General features: G+C 38.6%; 1 protein-coding gene across 2 annotated transcripts in view; it reads left to right on the top strand.

Moving 5' to 3' along the window:
* Positions 1–22,500, top strand: part of LOC128606878 (latent-transforming growth factor beta-binding protein 4) — an 87,441-nt gene that overhangs the window by 1,910 nt on the left and 63,031 nt on the right. For both annotated transcript variants that reach the window (XM_053623389.1, XM_053623388.1), the window contains exons 2-5: positions 5,436–5,666; positions 9,230–9,507; positions 13,138–13,240; positions 20,904–20,963. In XM_053623389.1, the coding sequence (XP_053479364.1) occupies positions 5,436–5,666; positions 9,230–9,507; positions 13,138–13,240; positions 20,904–20,963 (672 nt within the window). The remainder of the gene's footprint in view (positions 1–5,435; positions 5,667–9,229; positions 9,508–13,137; positions 13,241–20,903; positions 20,964–22,500) is intronic.

Raw genomic sequence — 22,500 nt, 5'->3', positions numbered from 1 at the left:
GCCTCTCTCCAAAAGTAATTGGACACTTGACCATTACACCCATACTGTATGTGGGGCTTTTTCACCCGAACTGTTGCCACAAAGATTGAATTGTCCAGAATGTCTTTGTATGCTGTAGCTTTAAGATTTCGCTTCATTAGAACTAAGAGGCCCAAACCTGTTCTTGAACGACAATGCCCCTGTGCACAAAGCGAGGTCCAGTAAGACATTAAGTAAGGAGTGGAAGAACTCAAGTGGAAGTACTTAAGTGGCGTGCATAGAGCACTGACCTCAACCCCACAAAACACCTTTTGGGATGAACTGGAACAGGCCTTCTTGCCCAACATCAATATCTGACTTCACAAACGGTCTTTTGGCTGAATGAACACAAATCCCAAGAGCCATGTTACAAAATCTAGTGTGAAGCCTTTTCAGAAGAGTGGAGGCTGTTATAGCAGCCTCCACTCTTCTGGGTTGGGGGGGAACGGGTTGTTCAACAAGCACATATGATTGTGATGGCTAGGTGTCTGAAATACTTTTGGCCGTACAGTGTACGTATGCCTTTGAGGGGAAAAGGGTGGTGTTTAGCATCTGTGTTCCAGCTGAACTAATTTTTGAGCCAGAAATATATCAACTGAATTTTAAAGTGAATAAGCTCAACAAATCAATTGCACGACACTTTTAAACTTTGCACACTGCACTGTTAAGTCACCGTTTATACAGCAGCAATGAAGAATTGACCTTTATGAACACACACACACAGTGTCATTGTGTCAACATTTCACTAACAAATCAGAAAGAAGATGTCCATATGTTCTTGCTGACATCATTTCCTCCCAGCCATCCTAAAAAGATAAATCACACCATTGTCTTACACACCCAGAGAGAGAGAGAGAGAGAGAGAGAGAGAGAGAGAGATGCACACATTTGAGATGAGTAAAAGGACACAGAAATGTGAAAGGATGGAAGTGTGTTTTGGGGACATCCACATATGCTTTCTGTCTCTCTTTCACACACACACACGCACACACACACACACACACACACACACACAGTGCACTCTGCATTAATGCTCGAATTGAAGAAGGAAAACCGATGGGAGGGGGTGTTTTGCACTAAATTAAAACCACATGCTGCAAGTAGGCCGAGAAGAGATCAAACCTACACACCTCACTTGTTCACATACACATATGTACAACATGAAGCTTGTTCATTTCAGACCCCCAAAATGTTACAACTGAGTAATTTTATGCATTGAAATGTGTGTGTGATGCCTATAGGTACATTAACATCACAAAGAGTTATGCTGTAATAATGTTTTTTTTCTTTCTCCCATTGTATTGGATTGTTGAATCCAGTGAAGATAAAACATTTTCACTTGTTCCTCTTTAATTTGCTCTGACAATCAATCAGGAACTCGATCAACTGATCAGTCACAGTGTGGTTTTGAGTAAATTTCAAGTCTCACAGATCATTTCAGTTAGCAGAAAGGACAGCAGTTTTGTCATATTCTTTTAAGAAACAGGAGAAGGTGAATATCTCACTGGAAATACCTAGTATAGCATACTTGACAGCGAATGCCATTATTGTATCATTAAATGCTGTATAAGAGCATATCATGTTCCAGTATGCAAATGAAAGGCATGCAGCACTAGTTAACCATTAGAAAAGGACATCCAAAACACAAAAGACTAGGGAACTTGCATGTCAAGCAGTTCATTGTCTACTACAGAAATCAGCAAAGCCAATTCTGTTTTTATTTTTTTAATTTTTTTTTTTTTTTTTAATTGAAGACATTTGGGTTTAAGATGAAAAATTGAATATGAGACGATAGATCAGAATTTCAGCTTTTTCATTTCCGAATATATACATCTAGACGTATTAAACAACTTAAAACATGCCACCTTTTGTTTGAACCCACCCATTTTTTCAACTGATCAAAAATACTGAAACATGTGACTGATAGGTGTTTCTTGCTGCCCAGGTATGCTCTGTTAAATTGATTGTTTAAAGAATTAATAGCTCCGAAGGTCTACTGTTGGTTTGAGCTCTAGGTTTTGCCAGTGAAAACTGCATTTGTTGTTAAAAAGGATAAACCAACATGAAAACCAGAGAGCTGACTAATGGAGAAAAGCAAGCCATTTTGAAGATGAGAAAAGAGGGAAACTCTATCTGAGCCATTGGATTAGCACTGGCCATAGCCAATACAACAATTTAGAAAATCCTGAAATACTAAGAAAGAAACCACTGGTGCACTAAAAAAAAAAAAACAGACATGGAACATTATTTTCTAATTTAATACAAGAACTTTCACTATGAATTATATTATTGACAACAACTTGATCACTCAAAGTAGAATCTTTGAAATATTTACATATATTTAAGAGTTTCTTAGTATTTGGTTTGTCCCTTTTTGCATTAATGACAGTGTGCACTCGAGCTGACAGAGACTCCACAAGTTTGGGCAAAACCTTATGATCCATTGTAGATCAAATCCATCAGAGTGTCATCTGAGCACATGCCTCAATAGAAGAGATTAAGCATGAGGACAATCTGACAGTTTGTACAAAGCAGTTAACATGCTCAATATCAAACATTTGCTTACATTTAAATAAAGACCAAGAAATAATGCAGAATCTTGAATATTAATATTCAAGATATTGAACATTTACTTTCTTTGCTTTAAACATTTTACAATTCTAAGACCTTATGTTTATTTCCAAATTTCGTTTTTTTTTTTTTATGAAAAAAAAAAATAATCACAGATTTTCAGTGCTGTCTCAGACCATTGTATGTAATTGCATTCTTTGAAAAATAGTACGTAGACTTTTTTTTCTCCATGTGCCTTTGTCTTGTAGCCAAAAATGCTAATCACATTATCAACAATTTTGCATTTCACCAATTTAAGATGTTTGGCTTTCTCTCATTGCCACATATTGAAAATGAAAATGAAAATAAGAAGAGCAAAATTAAAGAGAATGAAATAAATGAATAATGCAAGTCTCATACGTGGAACTGAACTGGTTCCAGCACAGCACATTTTCACCCACACTAGCAAGACTAAACTGCAGCTCCATGCCTATAAGAAAAAAAAAAAAAAGTCTTAAATAAGAACACATGCTGTCAGAATATTACCTAAACTTGCTGCTTATTACAAAATATTTCAAGCGGCTCTACTGAATGTACTGAATGCAGCATTCACTCTGAGCTGATTCTAAACTGGTTTGCTTTCTATTCTGACATCTTTCATCCTGACAGAATTTGCAACATATTAATGCTTCAACAGTTACCTATGTTCAAGGCAGGATGTTGTTATTCTGTGGTAAATGTTGGTTTTTGGTGATGAGTGTTGGGGGTTGATAGAAAGTGTTGGTGTATATGAGTAAAATTTTTGGTGTCACAATATTTTAAAAACCTTAGTGGACTTCAGATCGATTTTTTTTTTCTCACATTGCTAAACGATGGACTGCCTCAGTGTTAAATATTGGATTCCTTGAAAATAAGGACAACAGAGAAGACTATATGTTATACTTGTAAGTAAGTTGGTTTGTGAAAGAATTTTACTTAATCCCAAGTGATCCAATCCATCTAATCCAAATCTGAGACAATGTGATTTAGAGTGGATAAACTGCGAAGTATATAAAGTAATAACAAACAATGCAATAAATCAATGATTTATACAACAAACCTTTTGAATTGAAGTTTAAAATACTCCTTTCTTTCATAATCACTTGCACTCACACATTTGGAGGACTGATCTGACTCAGCAAACAATCAGGTCTTGTTACTTAAACTGTGTAAGATCATAGTGATGTCATAAGATAAGGTGTGAGGCTGTGTTTGTGTGTGATCAATCTTGGGCTCTTTTTTTATTTTCTCTTTTTTATTTTCGCTACTAGGCTTGTGCTGACATTAAATGTGTGTTAGAGAAACACACACACACACACACACACACACACACACACACACAGACACACACACGCATAAGCATGGCCTAGGTGAAAGCTTGAACATTTTCCAAGGTCTACAATTATCAATCATTTTTATGAATGGTCTGTCTCTGAGGACATCATGCCTGGCCCTTCAAATGTGTGTGTGTGTGTGTGTGTGTGTGTGTTTGAGGATGTACATATGGAAGAGTGAATGCAGAATAGCTAAGAGACAAATAAAATCCTTTTGAATGAACATGTTGGGAGTTCACCTCAGATGCTTTTATATACACATGAACTGACCCCAAGTTAAACTTGGGTCTAGGTGGATCTCCACTTTTTCTTCAAACCCAACCCAACTTTTTGTTTTAATAATTTTATTTGACAATGTACATTCCTGATAAATTCTTATAATTGTGAAAACTAAAATGGCAGTTCTCAGTACATCACAGTGTTGGTTTGTAGATTTCCATTTTCAACATTAAATGATAACCATAGATTTGTAAATAATGATCTGGGGAGTCATGTATCAATCAGGTGTATACATAGTTTTGTGTGTAAATTGTGCATATTCATGATTCTACACATAAAATTTGATGCTGTTAATACCATAAAACCATTTTGGTTTTACTCTACTGTAGGCCACAGTATCTCTACTTCAATGTTGGTAAAGTTCATCTTCTTAGACCTTTTGACTTGCTCCATGTCATCTGAAGCAAGCAGTTCCATGAGCAATCAACTGGGTTTTTTAAAAAAAGTTGTTTGCCATATATGGTGATTTGTGGGCTTTATGTGAATGAGTGTGGTTCTGTATGAGCAGAGCAATTTAGGATTTGTGGGATTTATCAACATTCCTTACATACAATTGAGAACTTGTTTAACAGTGTGCATACTTTGATAAATGAGACCCATGGATACTGAAGACTTGCACTGAGGAATTGCTGCTGTAATCATAAAGACAATGATGCTCATAATGAACATCCTTTCAACACACTTAGTACTGTTTGATTTTATATTATATAGTATAACTATGGAAGAGTAATGCTTTCTAATTGCACTATCCATTGTCACCAAGAAGAGGATGTATTCTTTTTTAAGTCTGGTTCCTTCCTTATGGTGTCTCTGGGAGTTTTCCTGGGTACTGTCCTCACTTATTAGGGATCAAAATCTATGTCTGGATTTCTGTATTGCTGCTTTGTGACAATGTTATTTGTTAAAAGTTCTATACATATAAAATGTATTAATGATAGTTAAAGATTTATTTGAGTAGCCAGTTAATAGAGTGAATTAAATAACATATTAAATACATTTTGACCCTGAACAGCTCACACACTTAGTCATAAGAATCTACAGATTACAGTGTATTATGGTCCAGACTTGTTCTGCTTTCTTTAGATAGTAACTCATGTAGGTGTGCCTAATAAAATGTCCACTAAGTGCTTATCAATGTACAATATGTGACACCTCTGTATTGACTTTGATTCAATTATATGTATTTAACTTTCTCTCTCCTGTCTTTCTCTTTAGTTTTGTGCCCCATGTTGTGTAAAAATGGAGGTGTGTGCATTCAGAAAGATCGATGTCTCTGTCCTTCCAACTTTACTGGAAAGTTCTGCCATATTCCAGCATATTCATCTTCCGCCTCTACCAACGAGATTGAGAAGCTGTCCTCAACTGGTAATATACCAGCCAGTCAGGCGCTGATGCGTTCAGAGTATGTCCTTCCTTTACAGAGTCGACAGCAGAACCACACCATTGGTAAGATGAACTAATAGCATCTAGATTGATTGGAAACTGTGAGGAACTAGCTGTTTCTCAATCTATAAATCCATAAGTCAGTTATCAAACACTAATCCAAATTCTTCCTCAGAAATACACATAGAGACACACATACACTCTTTACAAACAGTTTTTAACCCCATTTTCTCCCAAATTGGTCATTTGCCAAGTATCAACTACTAGCTAGGTCTTGTATTTAACACAACAGCCAGGGAGGGTGAAAAGGGTCAATTTTCAATATAGTCCTTTCACAAATAGTAGAAACTGTATTTAGTTTGTATATAGATATAGTACTTCCTATTATAAGACAATACAATAAATCCAATAAAATATTATAAACCAATTTCTAGATGTTTTATTTTACTAATTTGAAGTTTAAAATTTTCTTAATAATTTTAATAAAAAACCTTCTTTCTAGAAATAAGTGCTTAAATCAATCAAAATTATCTGCCACAAGGACAAGACTAACAAGAATACCTAAAAAATATATATAGTTTTTCTTATATTTGGTTACTTGTAATCCTATAATAGGAAATACTACAGTGATCTTCACTAATATTGGCACCCTTGGTAAATATGAGCAAAGAAGGCTGTGAAAAATCGTCTTTATTGTTTAACATTTTGATCTTTTGTTAAAAAACTTCACAAAAATATTCTACTCTCATGGATATCAAACAATTGCAAACATAATACAGGTTTATAAAATAAAAATATAGCTTTGTTAAATATAGGTGTGCAACAATTATTGGCACCCTTTTAGTAAATACTTTGTGCTACCTCCCTTTGTCAAGATAACAGCTCTGAGTCTTCTCCTATAATGCTTGATGAGGTTGGAGAATACATGGCAAGGGATCTGAGACCATTCCTCCATACAGAATCTCTCCAGATCCTTCAAATTTCGAGGTCCATGAATTACCTGAATTAATACTTACTTAAATATGAAGTAATGATGAGTTAAGGCATGAACTAATCACAAACTAATGAAGCACTAACTTTAACTACGACATGAGACTTATGACTTCATGCATGAATAACGACCACCTTAAGTACATGTTTGTTGGTTAATGTATTAATTAACACGTAGGTATAAACTAAATCAAACGTACTCTATAAGAAAGAATATGAATTAAACTGAATTAAATTGAATTTTAAATTGTTTATATAATTTTCCATATGCAGCTGTGTGCACAAACATCATTGATGGCACTGGATTACTTTCAGAATTTACATTCATCCTGATATTGATCCTTACATTGATACGTTACACGTGGATTATGTTACATACAGTAGTTAATTAGAAAGTTTGTATGAAAACTTTTCTATTGTTTACTACAAAACAGAACAGCAGCATTTATACCCGAAGCACCTGGTGGGTACTGTAAAACCTTGTATATATGTGCACACCAGTTTCTACAGTGATGGCCTTGACCACAGTATTTAAAAGCTTCTGTGCCTTGTTTGACTGAAAAAGGGCCATTTTTGACCATTTTCAGATTAACCTTTTTGGTGGCATTCCTAATAAATATACTAAACTGGTGTTAACTATATATTTGTCTAATGTTAGCTAAAACAAACATGCACTGACATATTTTATTTCACATGATATATATCCATTATCTTGCCGTATTTTTCAAGCAGAGTTATTACTAATGTGAGAGGCAATAAGGGGGTGTGGCTTCTATGGGGTCAGTTAATATTGGAGATTTCAAAACACCAGTGCAACTATCAATCATTCCAGATTCACATATTGATTGACTCATGTGTTATTTCTTTTAGGGTAAAAAAGAATACTGCACCTTTTGCATATTTTTGAGTATCAGCATAGTCCATTGTTAAAATGCAGAGTTCCTACACAAAATGAGTTAAGGTTAGACATTCTGCCATCCCTTCCACTCATTTTGCTCTCTTGGAGTCACAGTCTTGCAATCTCATGACGATAGGGTGAATGTTTTTCTGTTGCACAACTCAGGAGCCTTCTAAGACTGTTTTAAACATTTTGATATTTTTAATATTTTGCTCAAGTACACTCGTCTATCACTATCCCTGCTGTTTTCAGCCAAAAATAACATTCGTTTCTGAGTGTATATTAGTGAAGAATGGTAGATTATGTTTTGAGAACTTGGCATATGAAATTTCTCTAACTGTGGAAATCATAGCAGTACTTTTTGGTGTGCATTCAGATTTTTGAAGTTGACTGGTTCATGGTTTATGCACTGACAAGCCTTTAAATAAAAATATTTCATAACTGGGCTATAAACAGATCCCCTCACTCACTCATAACAAACTCCACATGGACAAACAGAACAGGGAATGATTATATTACATCTTAATCTTAACCTTCTCATAGTGTTCACTACTTAACAGTGCAATGTTCTGTTGCCACAGGTCATCTCATTACATTTTACAGTAATACATCTCTCAATATGAACCATATTGATGGAATTGGAACTCCCAAAACCCTTCCCATGCTCAGGGCTTTCCTTCTCTGTCCATGACTCGGTGTTGTTTACACTGAAGTCTTGCACAACTGCATTATTTTTCACATATTTGGCTCATGGATACACCCTGGAGAGCACAGTTGATGTCATGGTCCATTTGGTGTTGTAAATTGAAACATCATTTTGTTAGTTTATTTAAACAAGCATATTTTTAAGTCAATGCATGAATATTAGGGATGAGACTGAATTCTTAAGTCTTGAAAGTTAAAAAACAAAATAGAAAGAAAAAGTTATTACTGATAATATTTGCAGCTTGCAAAAAATATATTGTAGGTTTCTACAGAACAGTGTTAGCATGTCTCAAAAGAAATCTGAACTAGCCTTCTCTGGGAATAATCAGCTAGTTAATAAAATGTAAATAGTTAACTAACAGTGATGTAAGATGTAACTAATATTCTATTTTATTCAGGCTGATGTTCTTAGTTTGTTTTCTTATGTCTGAAAGCAACTATTCACTGACTTCTTCACTCCTCATGAAATGGATATAAACAAATATGACCTTTGAACTTCGAAGTGTCCAGCCTGATTTTCTCTTTTACTACTTGCAAACCAGCCTTGCAAACAGCTAGGAGTGATTATTAAGACTGACTTGCAAGTAGTGTGTTCAAGTAGGAAATAAAACAATATGCTCAAATTTCTTTGCTCAAGCACTCCCAGATCCACATCGCTTGGTTTTTTTTTCTTTCTTTTCTCAAGTGTCTGTGATGGCACTAGCCACATTTCCATTTGGTCATTAGCTTCTCCTCATGCAGTCTCTGCTAATAGCGAATAGGGTTGTGTTTTGCTAGTTAATTCAGCTTTTCAAAATGCTCTTCATGCTACAGAAAACAACGATAAGGAATAATGAAAATGAAAAAAAACAAAACAGTAAGATGGCTTAGAATAGGCTTGCCAAGTATACTGAATAATATAGAGTAAGAAATGGGGTGAAAATTAAAAATGGGTAAAATAATGTATTTATTAATGTAATAAAGTTATATTTTTATGATGAAGGTGCGCATGTTAAGTGTGTGTGTGTGTGTGTGTGTGTGTGTGTGTGTTCAGGGTCTCCTATGGTGACAGTTCGAGTTCATCATCCTCCTGAAGCAACGGTGAAGATCCATCAGGTGGTGAAGGTCACTTCAAGTTCAGGCTCGCACACAGCGGTGCGATCATCAGGGCTCTCAGGTTCCCGTGGCAACAGTGGACATAGCAGCACTTTTCTGGCAGACATAGCAGATGCTACACCTGCTCTTGTTAAGGCTCAAACATTCAGGGGAGACTCTATCTACACAGAGGCTTCTGGGTTTAAATATTGCTTCAGAGAAGTTCGTAACGGACAGGTGAGAAACACACATCGAACAGATGCCAAACACATTGTCCATCGCCAAAAGCGTCTACAATGGGCACGTGAGCATCAGAACTGGACCATGGAGCAATGGAAGAAGGTGGCCTGGTCTGGTCTGATGTTTTCTTTTACATCATGTGGGCAGCTGGGTGCATGTGTATTGCTTTCCTGGGGAAGAGATGGCACCAGGATGCACACACAAAATTGGCCCACATAGCTTTTACCTGGCAGAAAGCCTGCTTGCATGGCTCTGTTCACTGGACCGGATCTGGCACCCCATTTTTAGTGAGGTCAGTCAGTGGGCTGGTGACATCCAAAAAATTTTATACAAACCTTCGATAGTAGCCAGCCAGCCTCAGGAACTACTCACCCCCTTTTTGGTCTTGGGTCTCAGGCAGGCCGCAATCGCTGCTGTTTATTCAATTTGGGGACGCACCTGCCTATGGCCCAAGTGGAAGCCCAGAAACCATACTTCTACCTGCCCAATTGTACACTTCTATGGGTTCGCTGTGATTCCCGCTGATTTCAAGGATCTCAGGACAGCCCCCAGATGTAAATGCCGCTGCCAATCATTACTATAAATAGTTATATCATCTAAATAAGCAGCAGCATACACATTGTGCGGGGAAAGGATTCTGTCCATGAAATGTTGAAACGTCGCTGGGGCCCAATACAACCAAAAAGGAAGTGTGACAGATTGGTGTAAGCCAAACAATGTGGAAAAGGCCGATTTTTCCTGAGATATTGTAGTCATGGGAATCTGCCAATACCCCTTGGTTTAGTCCAGTGTTGAACAAAAGCAAGACACACCTTACTGATTAAACAGTTCATCAATGTGAGGCATCGGATATATGTCAAATTTAGACACAGCATTGACTTTTCTAAAGTCCACACAAAAACTGACCGACTCACCAGTCTTGGGCACCAAGACCACCAGGCTGTTCCAATCACTGTGGGACTCCTAGATTACCCCATGTCAAGTACAGTTTAGAGTTCCTCCCGAACCACATTTTTTGCATGTGCATGTTTTGGGCGGCTGCTTACAACCACACTTGGAGGAGCCTCAGCGTGGTGTTGTATGAGGTCCATGTGACCTAGTAGAGGCAAAAACACAGTTCCTCCTGTAACCTGGCAACCTGTGGTCTCTGGGACAGTGAGAGGTGGTCTCCACAGGAGACTGGGGTGAATTGGGCTGCACTTTTTAGACTTACCTCTGGTCCTAGCTCCTCCCTCTTGGGAACTACTGTTGCCAGTTTCAGAAGCTTGAGGTGGTATATTTGAAGTGCATCACCTTAATCTATTTGCCTGACCTCATAGTCAACTTCTCTGACTCACCGCGTGACCTCAGAGGGTCTTTGCCACCTTGCGAGTAATTTAGAGCTTGACGTGGGTAGTAAATAATAGTGAGTATTTTATCTCCTGGTGCAAATTCCCATAGCTGAGTACTCTTGTTATACAGTCCTATAGCAAATTCTCCTGTGTTAATTGCCCCAATCTGTGGAGTTTTGCTCTCAGGTCAAGTTTGTTCTGAATATCATTTTTGCTGTTAGAAGGTTCCTCCTCTCAATCTTGTCTAAAGATGCCACGAGGCTTATGCCCATACAGTAATTTGAATTGGGAAAACAACGTGCAGGCTTGCTGGACCTCTCATACTGCAAATAACAGGGGCTTGATTAACAAGTTTTTGATTAAACCATTCAACCTGCCCATCCATCTGTGGACGGTAAACACTGGTGCAAATTTATTTAATCCCCAATATTTCATAAAGTTTGCAAAGTGTCTGTGACATGAGCATAGTGCCCTGGTCAGTCAGGATCTCTTTCGGGATCCCAACTTGGGAGATAACATTGAAGAGTGCCGACATACACTGCATGCTGAGATGTTGTGCAGAGGCACTGCTTCCGGATATTGCATTGCATAATCCACCAGGACTAACACAATGCAATATCCTCACATGCATCTTTCTAATGGCCCGATGAGGCCCATGGCAATTCTTTCAAAGAGGACATTGATTAAGGTAATGGGCGCAATGGCGCTTTTGGGGTGGCCAGTGGATTTACCAGATGATATTCGCGACATACTACACACCACCTGCAAACATTGCCAGAAATGCCTGGCCAATAAAAATGAGCCATTAGACAGTTCAGTGTCTTATCCTGCCCTAAGTGCCCTGCCATCATATTATGGTGAGCCGTCAGGAGATTCCAGATGGCTCACCATAATACGGAACCAACAACTGTGTCACCTCTTCTTTAGTTCAAATATCCAGTGTCAGTGAATATAACCTATCCTTAATAATTGAGAAATATGGGTGGGAAAGCACAACATTAGGATGAATTTGCTGACCATTGATTATGCTCACTTGGTCAATGGCATGACTCAGGGTCTCGTCGCATGACTGCTCCAAGACGAAATCCCCAAGCGGAATCCTTGCCAAGTGCGGAGGGACATAGCCCCCCATTCTCCCCTAAGATGGAGCTGACATCAACATCCTTGGCACCGCCTGTCCAGCCAACACTGCACACATTCCACACCATGCCTCGCTACTGCAGGACATATCCACAAACATTTCCTACACTAATACCTGAAATCTTAGTCAATTTGTCACAAGAATTAGTGGATGGGTGAGGTGAGATTAACCGCTGCCTCCACTTTATGCTTTTGCCCCCAGAATTTAATACTGATTGGCACCAGTGGATATTCGTGAACATCCCTGTGCGCACACCTCACTTTCACCAATTGTGCATTCCTCAATGCTTCGCATTGAATCAGGCTTTGATGGATGGAGGTCTGGTTACACCTCAAGTCCACCAAGACCTCCTGTGTACTCCCTTGTATACTCACTGTTACGTGGTATGTTCCTGCTTAGTCAGGGGAGGTCTGTGGTGTGTCAGGGATCCAAACCAATATTCCCGCTTCCTCATCCTTGTGAATGTGTAAGGTTATACCTGTGTAGAGAGAGAGGGAGAGAGTGAGACATCAGATTTGAATGAGCCGTGAAGGAACAACGGTGAGAAAACCAGGTTCTGGGGGGCCGGTTTTGGGGCCCCCACACCTTGGTTCTGGAGAACTTGGACCAGGGGAGGAGTAGGAGAGAGAGAGAAAGGGAGAGATCAAGGAAAATGAGAGATGCCTGGACCAGTGATCGCCGACCAGTGAACCTTCCCCAGCTGCACGGCTTCGTCCAGGGATGTCCCTGTTCCTGTCAGGCGCCGAGCAATGATCTGCTCCTATACCACCAGATCGATGCTCTGTTCTGGTGGCAAGGGGAGGAGTCACAGAGCCCATTCCTCCTCTGGCTATTCCCACACAGCTGTCACACGATCGACCACTCCGCGCTGCCATATTTACTTATAGAAATTGCTCTTGTACCAACATCTAATGCCTGCTGCTGAGATCTGAGATATGGTCATATATATATTTTTATATTCAATTATAGTAATCAAAGCTAAGCAGACTGCAGACTGTGCTCTGTGGGCAACATGAGCACTCCTGTAATGTGTAATATCTATAAGCATAACAATAGCTTGTCAACCACGTCAAATTACTTGTATACTCTAGTGTAGTTGGCTAATAAAGCACAATTCTGATTATCCATAATGAATCTTCTGTTTGTCTTCCACAGTGCAGTTCACCGCTGCCTGGGCTCCGCAGTCAGGAAACGTGCTGCAAGGGAGATGGTTTAGCATGGGGAATAAAAGATTGCACACTCTGCCCTCCAATATCAGGTAGGGCTAGGATGCACACAAACACACACACACACACACACACACACACACACACACACACACACACACACACAGAAAATAATATCCTCTCATCAAGATAAGAACTTTTTATCTATCTTATGTTACTAGTGAGGTTTGATATTAGCCTCACATAGCACTTTCAACACATGGTCATTACAGTTCCAAATATACACAAATAAATGCTTAAATGCTCTCTGTAATGCATATGTACTTCTCCCTAAACATAAAACTGCACTTATCACTCTATAGTAGGAGCTACATAGTTAATAGCAAAAGTGTCTCATCAGTATAATTATCAGTATAATTGTGTTTGTGTGTCATATTGAAGTTGTGAAATGGGCTTCTGTGTTTGTGTTTGCATGCAAAACCAAATGTCAAATGATCTCAGCTCAAACATGTACGACCTCTCTCCAGAAACACATAGCATCTTTGCTATGCTACTGTTAAGTTTATTTAGATTGAGCAGGAGTGTGGGGTATGTTATTAAGCACTACCATTGGGTCTGGTATCCTAGTTTTACAGCGTGACCAATGACCCTGGTAGTGCTGTGTCCTTTGCAAATGAGCTGATTCTTTGAGACACCTCTTTAGCTGAGAATTGGAGGCCAACTCACATGTCTGAAAATGCCTAATTTGTTCCCTCTGTTTTGGAAATATGAGACAAATAGATCCTGTGATGCTTTTAATTAAATTTCTTCAGTATGCCGTAGGCCTACACATGCAGTTACATTCACCAAGAATGAAATCCATCCATTGAAACACTGACATCTGAGTTGTTGCACAACAAAGCCAAATCTGTCAGGATGAGTAAAGGTGAGACATGTTTTTGCCAATGCATATATAGACAGGCGTCTTGGTTGTGCAGTAGCAGGAAACATTACTGCCTCACAGCTCCATGGTACCCAGTTTTATTCAGCTTGGGTTACTCTCTGTGCAGAGTTTCCTCCAGGTTCCCTGGTTTTCTCCCACCTCCCAAAACATGCTAGTAGGTGGATTAGCTAAGTTGCCCCTAGGTATGAATGTTTGTTAGCGTGTGCATGCATGATGCCCTGAGATGGACTGGCATCCCATTCAAGGTGAATTCCAACCTCACACCCAGACCAGAATAAAGCAGTTATTTAAGATGAATAAATATAAATGTAGTGCCTTGCTCTATCTAAATACATATTTAAATAAATGTATGTCTATTTACATTCATTGCATTTAAACTATAGATAGTCAATGAGAAACACCCTTGACTGGTTTTGAAAAAAAGTAAGCTGGTTGGAAATCAAAAGTGGTAGCCGTTATTGGTGAACTGAGTTGATTACTCTGACTGACTCAGTGCCAATCACTAGGGTCAACAGAGTCAACAAAAGAGCAGCTTGAGTTTTTTATTACCGGATTGCAAACTTACTTTTTTTTTACTACTTCTGTGCCACGTACTGCTTAGAACAGAATGGTTTTAATTACACAACAGAATAATTCAGCAATATTAGCTAAGCTAGCCAGTTACTCAAATGCCACATGTACTTTTATGCCCTGTCAAGGGCTTCTTATTTGCCATTCTGTTAAGCTGTAGTTAGAGAGTACTTGCCAAATCTCCTAATATGCTAGCTGATATTAGGTGATCTATTGTGATAACATCATACATTTAAATTTGTGATTGACTGTCATCACATAAAACAGATGGATACAATTGCAGTATGATTTATTGAAGAAAAAGAAGCAGGGAAAAGAATCAGAAAGGCAAGATGAAAAGCAGCGAATTCTTGGAGTAGTCAGCACATTCATCAGGGTATTTAGCCCAAAATGTCTTTAGAAATTAGTAATTTTTTGATTAGCTCTTTCAACCTGGCCATTAGTTTAGGGATGATAACTTGTTTAGGACTACTGAAACTGCAAGTTAAAAAAAATAAATAAAAAGTTTACAAAATGCTGAATGTAAATTAATATGTGCAGCAAGTGGCTTGTTTGTAGCAACTACGCCACCCCGAGAAAATGGAGAAAACAACCAAACAAAGACACACAAATACGATCCACTTAGAACAGGCAATAGGCATGGGTTTCCATACAAGAATAAATTTTAATTTGAAAGTTAAAAAGACCGGCCAAGAATTATTTAAAAAACAGCAACCAACACAGTCAGGCATTGGTCAAATAAAACTATCACAAGAAGAAATTAACAATAATCACAGGAGAACTGAGGTTTCCTGTATGAAGGGAAGGCTAGTACAACAGCACCAGCTATACAAAAGGGAAAAGAACCCCACCAATCAGAATCATATCCACAAAATTCACTGCAAATAACACAGCAATAATAATGACTCTTATTGAAGTAAAGTCTAAGGTGCAGCAAAGAACTCCCCCCAGCCTCAGGAAGCATTCAGCTCCTACAAGGAGAAAACAAAAACAAAGAAGTCATATTAAGAAAGAGCACGATCAAATAGGCACCAAGGCTACTAAAAAAAAAAAAATCAAGACAAAACAAAAACAAACTTACTCTCACAAAAACACAGATAATCCCGAGCTCAAACTGATTACAGGTAGCAAGTTTACCAAGAATGACCAAAACGACTACTACTGCATAGCGGTATCAGCATAATTGATAAAGACTGTTACAACACAGTTGAATTGGAAAAAACTGATGTTAGTGACAGTAACCAACACAAATAAAGCAAAAAAAAAAAAAAAAAAAAAAAAATTAAAAAACACATTAATACAACAACAACAAAAAAAGAAGAAAACAGTACCTTCCCACCCACTTGGGTATTAGACTTGGGTATTAAACCAAACAGAACAAAACAAAGCAGAACAAAACAAAAAAACAAAGCAAAACAAATAAAGCAAAATAGAGCAGAACAAGCAGCAAGATCATTTAGCTCGAATAATAGAACTAATCGATTTACCTACCGTGATCCGATGACATAATACTCACGATGGCACATACGAAAATCATATGATAGCTTCTTTAATAGTTGTGACAGCAACAGCGGGCTCTCCGCCCGGGGCTACGTTAAACTGCCATGCTACACAGATGGGAGCCCTGATGGCACACTGCACTGAGAGTGAGCAGCACATCACCCATTAACAGTCTCAGTAGCCCAACGTCACACTAAACAAGTAAATCACATGATAAGTGGACAACGCTAGCATGAAACAGCTAAGCAACAAAGCTAAAAACACATACCTCTGTAGTCCGTAGCAACGAAAGGACGGGGCGGGTTTTCGACCATGACGCATTCCGTGAGGCATAAACAACTCATATACTGTGGTAGGGAGGTAGCTCATTGGCCACGTAGTTAATAAGGGTGACGCTTTAATCATGGCACACACCTCACTACACATGGATACCCACTAGTAATTGGTTTAGATCTGTTACATTTGTCTTGTCTGTTGGGCATTCAAGTAGTGTTTCAATAGTTTGCAAGGTTTCATTCAGGGAGGATTGTGTCTGATTGTACATCACTCCTGCAGCTTTAGCTTCAGTACTATGAGCATTCAATGACCTATGACTAATTCTAGTCAGTGGGGGAGAAGACTGCAACAAGGTACATTATTGTTATTCCTTCCTCTGAGGTGTTGACCTCCACTATAAAAGGAAATCAATGGTTAGAGTGTTTGAGGATGGGAGCTATGGTGAATGCTTGCTTGAATTCTTTGAAAGAAGCCTCTTGGAGCCACATTGAAGAAGAGGGGTCAGTTGTGCAGCAATAGAGACAGAATTTCTTATGAACTGGCAGTTAAAATGTGCAAATGTGCAAAATTGCTGATTAAAGCCTGAAAGATGGTGCATTAACAAATCCACGCAGCATGACCAAGTACTCAAAGTGGCCAGAGCTGAAAGCCATTTTCCACTTGTCCCCTTGTCTTAACCTGAGAAGATCCAAATTAGTAAATCTGGTTGGATCCTTTACTTATTCACAAGCTGCAGGGACCAAAGGATAGGGATAATGATAATGCTACTTTGTTAATCAATGCATAAATGCACCTCCTTTCTTCGAACATAACATTTTATGATCATTTTAAGTTTCGTAAAAGTCAGAGGACTGTGTTAGTATCTTTCTCTAACAAGGATGTGTGAGAGTTATGTTCTCTTTGACCCTGGCAGTCCATGAAATTTGTGGGATTCAGCCAATAACAACATGGTTGTTACATTGTGCAAGGCACTGGTTTGGAGCCAGACAGGAACAGTTTGGTGGGTGATTATTCCCTCACCTATAGGCTTGCCATCTATGGCTTGATGGGTTCTTGAAGTGGTTGGCTGAGCACTTGCAGGTTTTACAATGTTCTAAAATTGAGGAGGTTCCCTGCGGCTCTGGTGGCAGTGAGTGCTGAAAGAATGAAAAATGTGTCTGAATGATGTATCACTACAGGTAAGAAGAATGATTTTGAAATTAAGAAATTGGATGCATTTACAGAATTAGTTCTTGATTGATGAACCACACACTCTCCTGTGATACTAAGATGTACAGAACAGTTCTTTACGAGATGAGTCCTCTCACCTAAGTAGAAGTACAGGATTCTTTATTGGCTTTCTGAGCCTGTTATGATCAATCTGCATGAGTTCAGGCACTAAGGTGATTATTCTCTCTGTAAAGTTCATGGGAAAATGGTGCACCTCCTCTCTGCAAGGAGTGTGTCTAGGCAAATGGTGTGGTTGATGAATGAGTTGAGAGATATATTGCTATCGCTACATGCCAAGTCAGTGATTACATTCTCATGCAGCCCTTGGCAAAACATGGAAGTGAGGGTGGGTTCAATCAAACTGCTACCTGCTACATTAGTCCAGAACGCTAGTGCATACTCAGCTGCTGTCCATTCTATTTCTCATATTGTTAATAAGTGTTCACCAGTCTTGATTCCATCAACAGGATGATAGAAAACATTGTGGAACAGGGTTAAAAATGGTCATAGGATTGCATCTCCTCTCCTCATTTGAATCCACGTGAAGAAGCCCAGTCCAGAGCTCTTCCTCTGAGCAGGTTCCTTTATTTTTGTGAATGTCCAGCTGATATATTCAATGATGCAATGTATACATTGCTATATAAATCGTTAACAGTTTGACAGGTCACTATCATACTTAGCTGGTTGTGTGATAAGAAAGGGGTTAGATGAGGTGAGGTGAGTACTGACACAATGGCATTGGGTGCCACTGCAACTGATTAGTGAGCTCACTGAGCATGTTGGAATGGCAGCTAGTTGTTGCTAGTGTCAAGGTGTCCATGGTTGGTGATGGCATGATGTATCTCATTGTAACCTGCTGCATCAATATTCCCAACAAAGTCTTTTATCATCACAGTATGCATTTATTAAATAAATAGAAAAAGGAAAGCGAATCCAAAGGGCAAGATGAAAATCAGTTTTATTCAGGTGATGTTGAATGGACATGTGTTGATTGTTTACTTCCTGGTTGTGCATGCAATTCTGTTTCTGATTGATCTGGTGATGGGTTGTGCATTATAGGTAATGTAGTCTGGCTCATAACTGAAATGTTGACGTGACATGATAATGTTGATGTTGAAATTGCTCTTCCATCTGTTGCCAATAAAGATGCTTTATAAAAACTAGTCTTTATGTGAAGCCATAAAGTGAGCAATACATCAGGCTTCAGGACAGTTTTTCTAAACATTTACATGATGAATGAAGGAATGGATTAATAAATAACTTGAGATTCAGTATTTAGCCTGATTTCTGTAGCTTACAGTCTGCATCACTCTCGTTTGAACTGTGAGTTAGTGGGGAAATGGGCCATTTAATTTTTATTTATTTATTTATTTATTTTAAGTGGCACAGTACAAAACATATTTTTCCAACATAAAATGTTTTTTGCTCAGTTCAGTTTCTTCAATGAAGATTATATATATGTAATAACATACACATCTGTAATCAGGAGGAGCTCTGTGCATGGAATTAACTTTTGGCACTCTTTCCAAAGAGTTTTCACCAGGCTTGTTAATACTAATCAACATAAAGATGAAAAGGGTAGTTTTAAGAAGATACAGCATTACAGAAACACAACTCTGATCAGTAGGAACAACTGCAGAAGCATTCTGTCAAAGTTTATAATGTTAATCATATAGTTGCATAATTCCCCTTTGCACAATGTTCAGTCTGGTCCAGCATGATTAAGCAAGAATGTGTTATGAAGTCTGACCCAAGTGATGTCTGTCTAATGCACAAACCCTGTGAGAATATGAAAACCTGGAAGAGCACAGCTTTTAATTCTGAGCATGATGTTCTGCTTTGAGGTTCAGTGTTTACCAAAGTGTCAACTTCATTACACTTTACATTACACACTGCAATCTAAACCACACATGTTGGTTCCATTTTATATACAGACACAAAATCTGAGACACAGTCATACAAGTTTTGACATGATGTGAAACAAGATTTCATTTTATTTTAACTTCGGTTCTGTATACATGGAATTTTAACCAAAAGTTCACAGTTCATAAAAATACAATATTAAGATGGTGTGTACAAAATGTACAGTAATTGATACACGGACAAATGAATGGATGGATAGATTGATGAATGTGTTATTGATGTTGTCAGGGAAACTGCAGTGTTCCAACAGCGCTATACAAAATAAATTGCAGATACACAAGTCACATATGGGAATACAGAGGAAATGAGAGAATAATATTTGAGCTGGTTGAGCATATCACTGGAATCATTGTTGTTGTTTTTTATTTTTTATTTCCAGTTGCTACAGATGCTCTAACAGTAGTGGACATAAGATCGCTGTAATACCTCCAACACCTTGTACAGAAACTCTTCACCTTTAAATTCACATTTAGTTGTATACATTGCCAGTCTATAAAGAAATGTATTAAATAAATTGTTACAAAATAATCTATACTCTTGAATTGTGGTATATATGAATATAAGCCATTATAAGCCAGAAGCTCGAAAGGGTATTTTTTTTAGACATTTTATTTAGTTCCTCAAGTATGTTGGAGAAAAACAACAATGTCTTTGTCCTCTAAGAGCCTCCAGAGGCTGCTTACATCAGACAGCTAATATGTGTAACTACTTGAAAATATGATATTCTTCCTAATAGAGTAAACCATGTGGCCCCACCTTGTTTCATTTTGGAGGTAACTACAGGGGCTCAACTCTCCCGAGATATTCTGTAACGCAAATACTGATTATAATGTATGATGTATGATAACCTTGCACAAAAATGAACAGCTGTTGACTGTAAGCCATATTTGAGTGATGCTGAGCCCACAGGAAAATGTGCTCCATTAAAAGGCTGTTTGTGTGTGTGTGTGTGTGTGTGTGTGTGTGTGTGTGTTTTATTTACTCTTGAGTGTTGTACTGTACAAGTTATAACACAGCCTGTCAATATTTAATTGACATTTTAGGGTTAGGGGTGGAGCTAAATAGGTCACTGAGCCCAGCGTTACCGTGATGACACTCCGCAACAGTATTTTGTGAACAAAATGTTTTGCTTGTATGCTTGAGTGTAATTTATTTATTTTTTTAAACCTGAGATTTGCATTCATGGCTGTCAGACCACAACAAAGGCCAAAAACTGTAAGTCTCATGGGTAACCTGTAGGACAATAATACTTTCATGAAATTAAACTGAGGAAATACAATCTTGGGCTATACTCTATAGCAAGAGATAACAGTAAATGTGTGTTTCCTTCACAGGAAGTGGAGAGAGAGGCTGTCCAAAAGGCTTTGAGAGGGTTAATGGTACACAGTGTGTGGGTATGTACACTAATCACTTTAGTTAATATATATATATATATATATATATATATAAAGTATTTATGTATGTGTGTGTGAGTATAATTATCGGTTGAATTGTAATTCAATTTAATACAGCAAAATCCACAAGATGGTGTGCATTAGTGTGACTTTATCACAGGTAAGGGTGTTCTTAGGCACAGTGTGAAGCCCCTAACCCAACTACAAGTCTATGTGTGGCTTATTTCTTTTCAAAAACAGTGACAAAATAATATGAGCATTCACACTCAATCAATAATTACATTTATTATTAATAAAATTTGCAATAAACAATTCTTCCACCATGCAATGTAGCCGATTAACAGGCGGCTGTGGTTGCTAAGTAACATAACAGAATTCAGTTATTGTGATGGAGGCACAGGTGTCCATACATTGTGGATTATACAACAGTTAAGTTCTGGTCCACTAATTTGATTGAACAAGCGGCGTCCCAAAAGTACCTATATTTAGTATAACTGCACTGGGATGTTTCGCTGTTTGTTTCGCTGTTTCAGTCCACTCGTCTGTGTTCTCATAAAATTCTAGTTCTAATTAAGGCATAAGCTCCGGAAGGTATAGGCACATGAAGGTATAGGCGCCGCGCCTGTTGCAGCAGCTCTGCTCTTTTCTGGCTAAGTTTACTATATTTCCCTTGTTTTTTGTGCTTTCTTCATGTTTTTTCTACACTAATCCTCGGCGTTGCGTTTGCATATATGGATACGCAATTGTGGAGGTTAGCAATATTTATTTTTCTGTTTGTTGGACTGTACTGCTCCGCACTGGGAGACCCATTCGGCCACGGCTCTATTGTTTACACTAGGGAGTAGCTATTAGCACTGAGCAACACCAGGATACTTCCTACAGAAAGACCGGTGATCCCCGAGGAAATTAGGAGAAGGAGAAGGGGAAGCAGAGCTGGACTTATACACCAGAAGAGAAAAAAACAGTACAAACTGTTCATTCCGTCCGTTGTTATGGGGAATGTGAGATCTCTCTCCGGTAAGATGGAAGAGCTAATGGCACTAACCAGGCTGAAGAGCGAGTACCGAGAGTGTAGCATCATGTGCTTCACGGAGACGTGGTTGAACGATCTCAGTACGGACAGTACTCAGTCACTGGTTACACTGTATGGATTTCAACTTGTGAGAGCGGACAGGAAAGCAAAGGAGAGCGGCAAGAGGAAGGGTGGGGGAATAACGATGTTTCTGAATGAGAGATGGTGTAGCCCTGGGCATATCAGGTTTAAAGAGCAGCGGTGCACTAAGGATATTGAGTTGCTAGTGGTTAGCATGTGGCCATATTACCTGCCGAGGGAGTTCTCGCACGTCATCACGATAACTGTCTACAGCCCCCCCTCGGCTGACGCTACAGCGGCATGTGAGCTACTTCACACTCTTGTGTCACAGCTGCAGACATCGTACCCACAGTCCCTTCTTCTCATCTCCGGGGACTTTAATCATGCTTCCCTGTCCCCCACCTTCACACAGTATGTTAAATGCCACACTTGGGGCAATAAAAC

This window comes from Ictalurus furcatus, chromosome 4 (genome assembly GCF_023375685.1).
Source record: "Ictalurus furcatus strain D&B chromosome 4, Billie_1.0, whole genome shotgun sequence".
NCBI lineage: Eukaryota > Metazoa > Chordata > Actinopteri > Siluriformes > Ictaluridae > Ictalurus > Ictalurus furcatus.
Note: the sequence above shows the minus strand (reverse complement) of the source record. Positions and strands in the feature narration are given on the sequence as shown.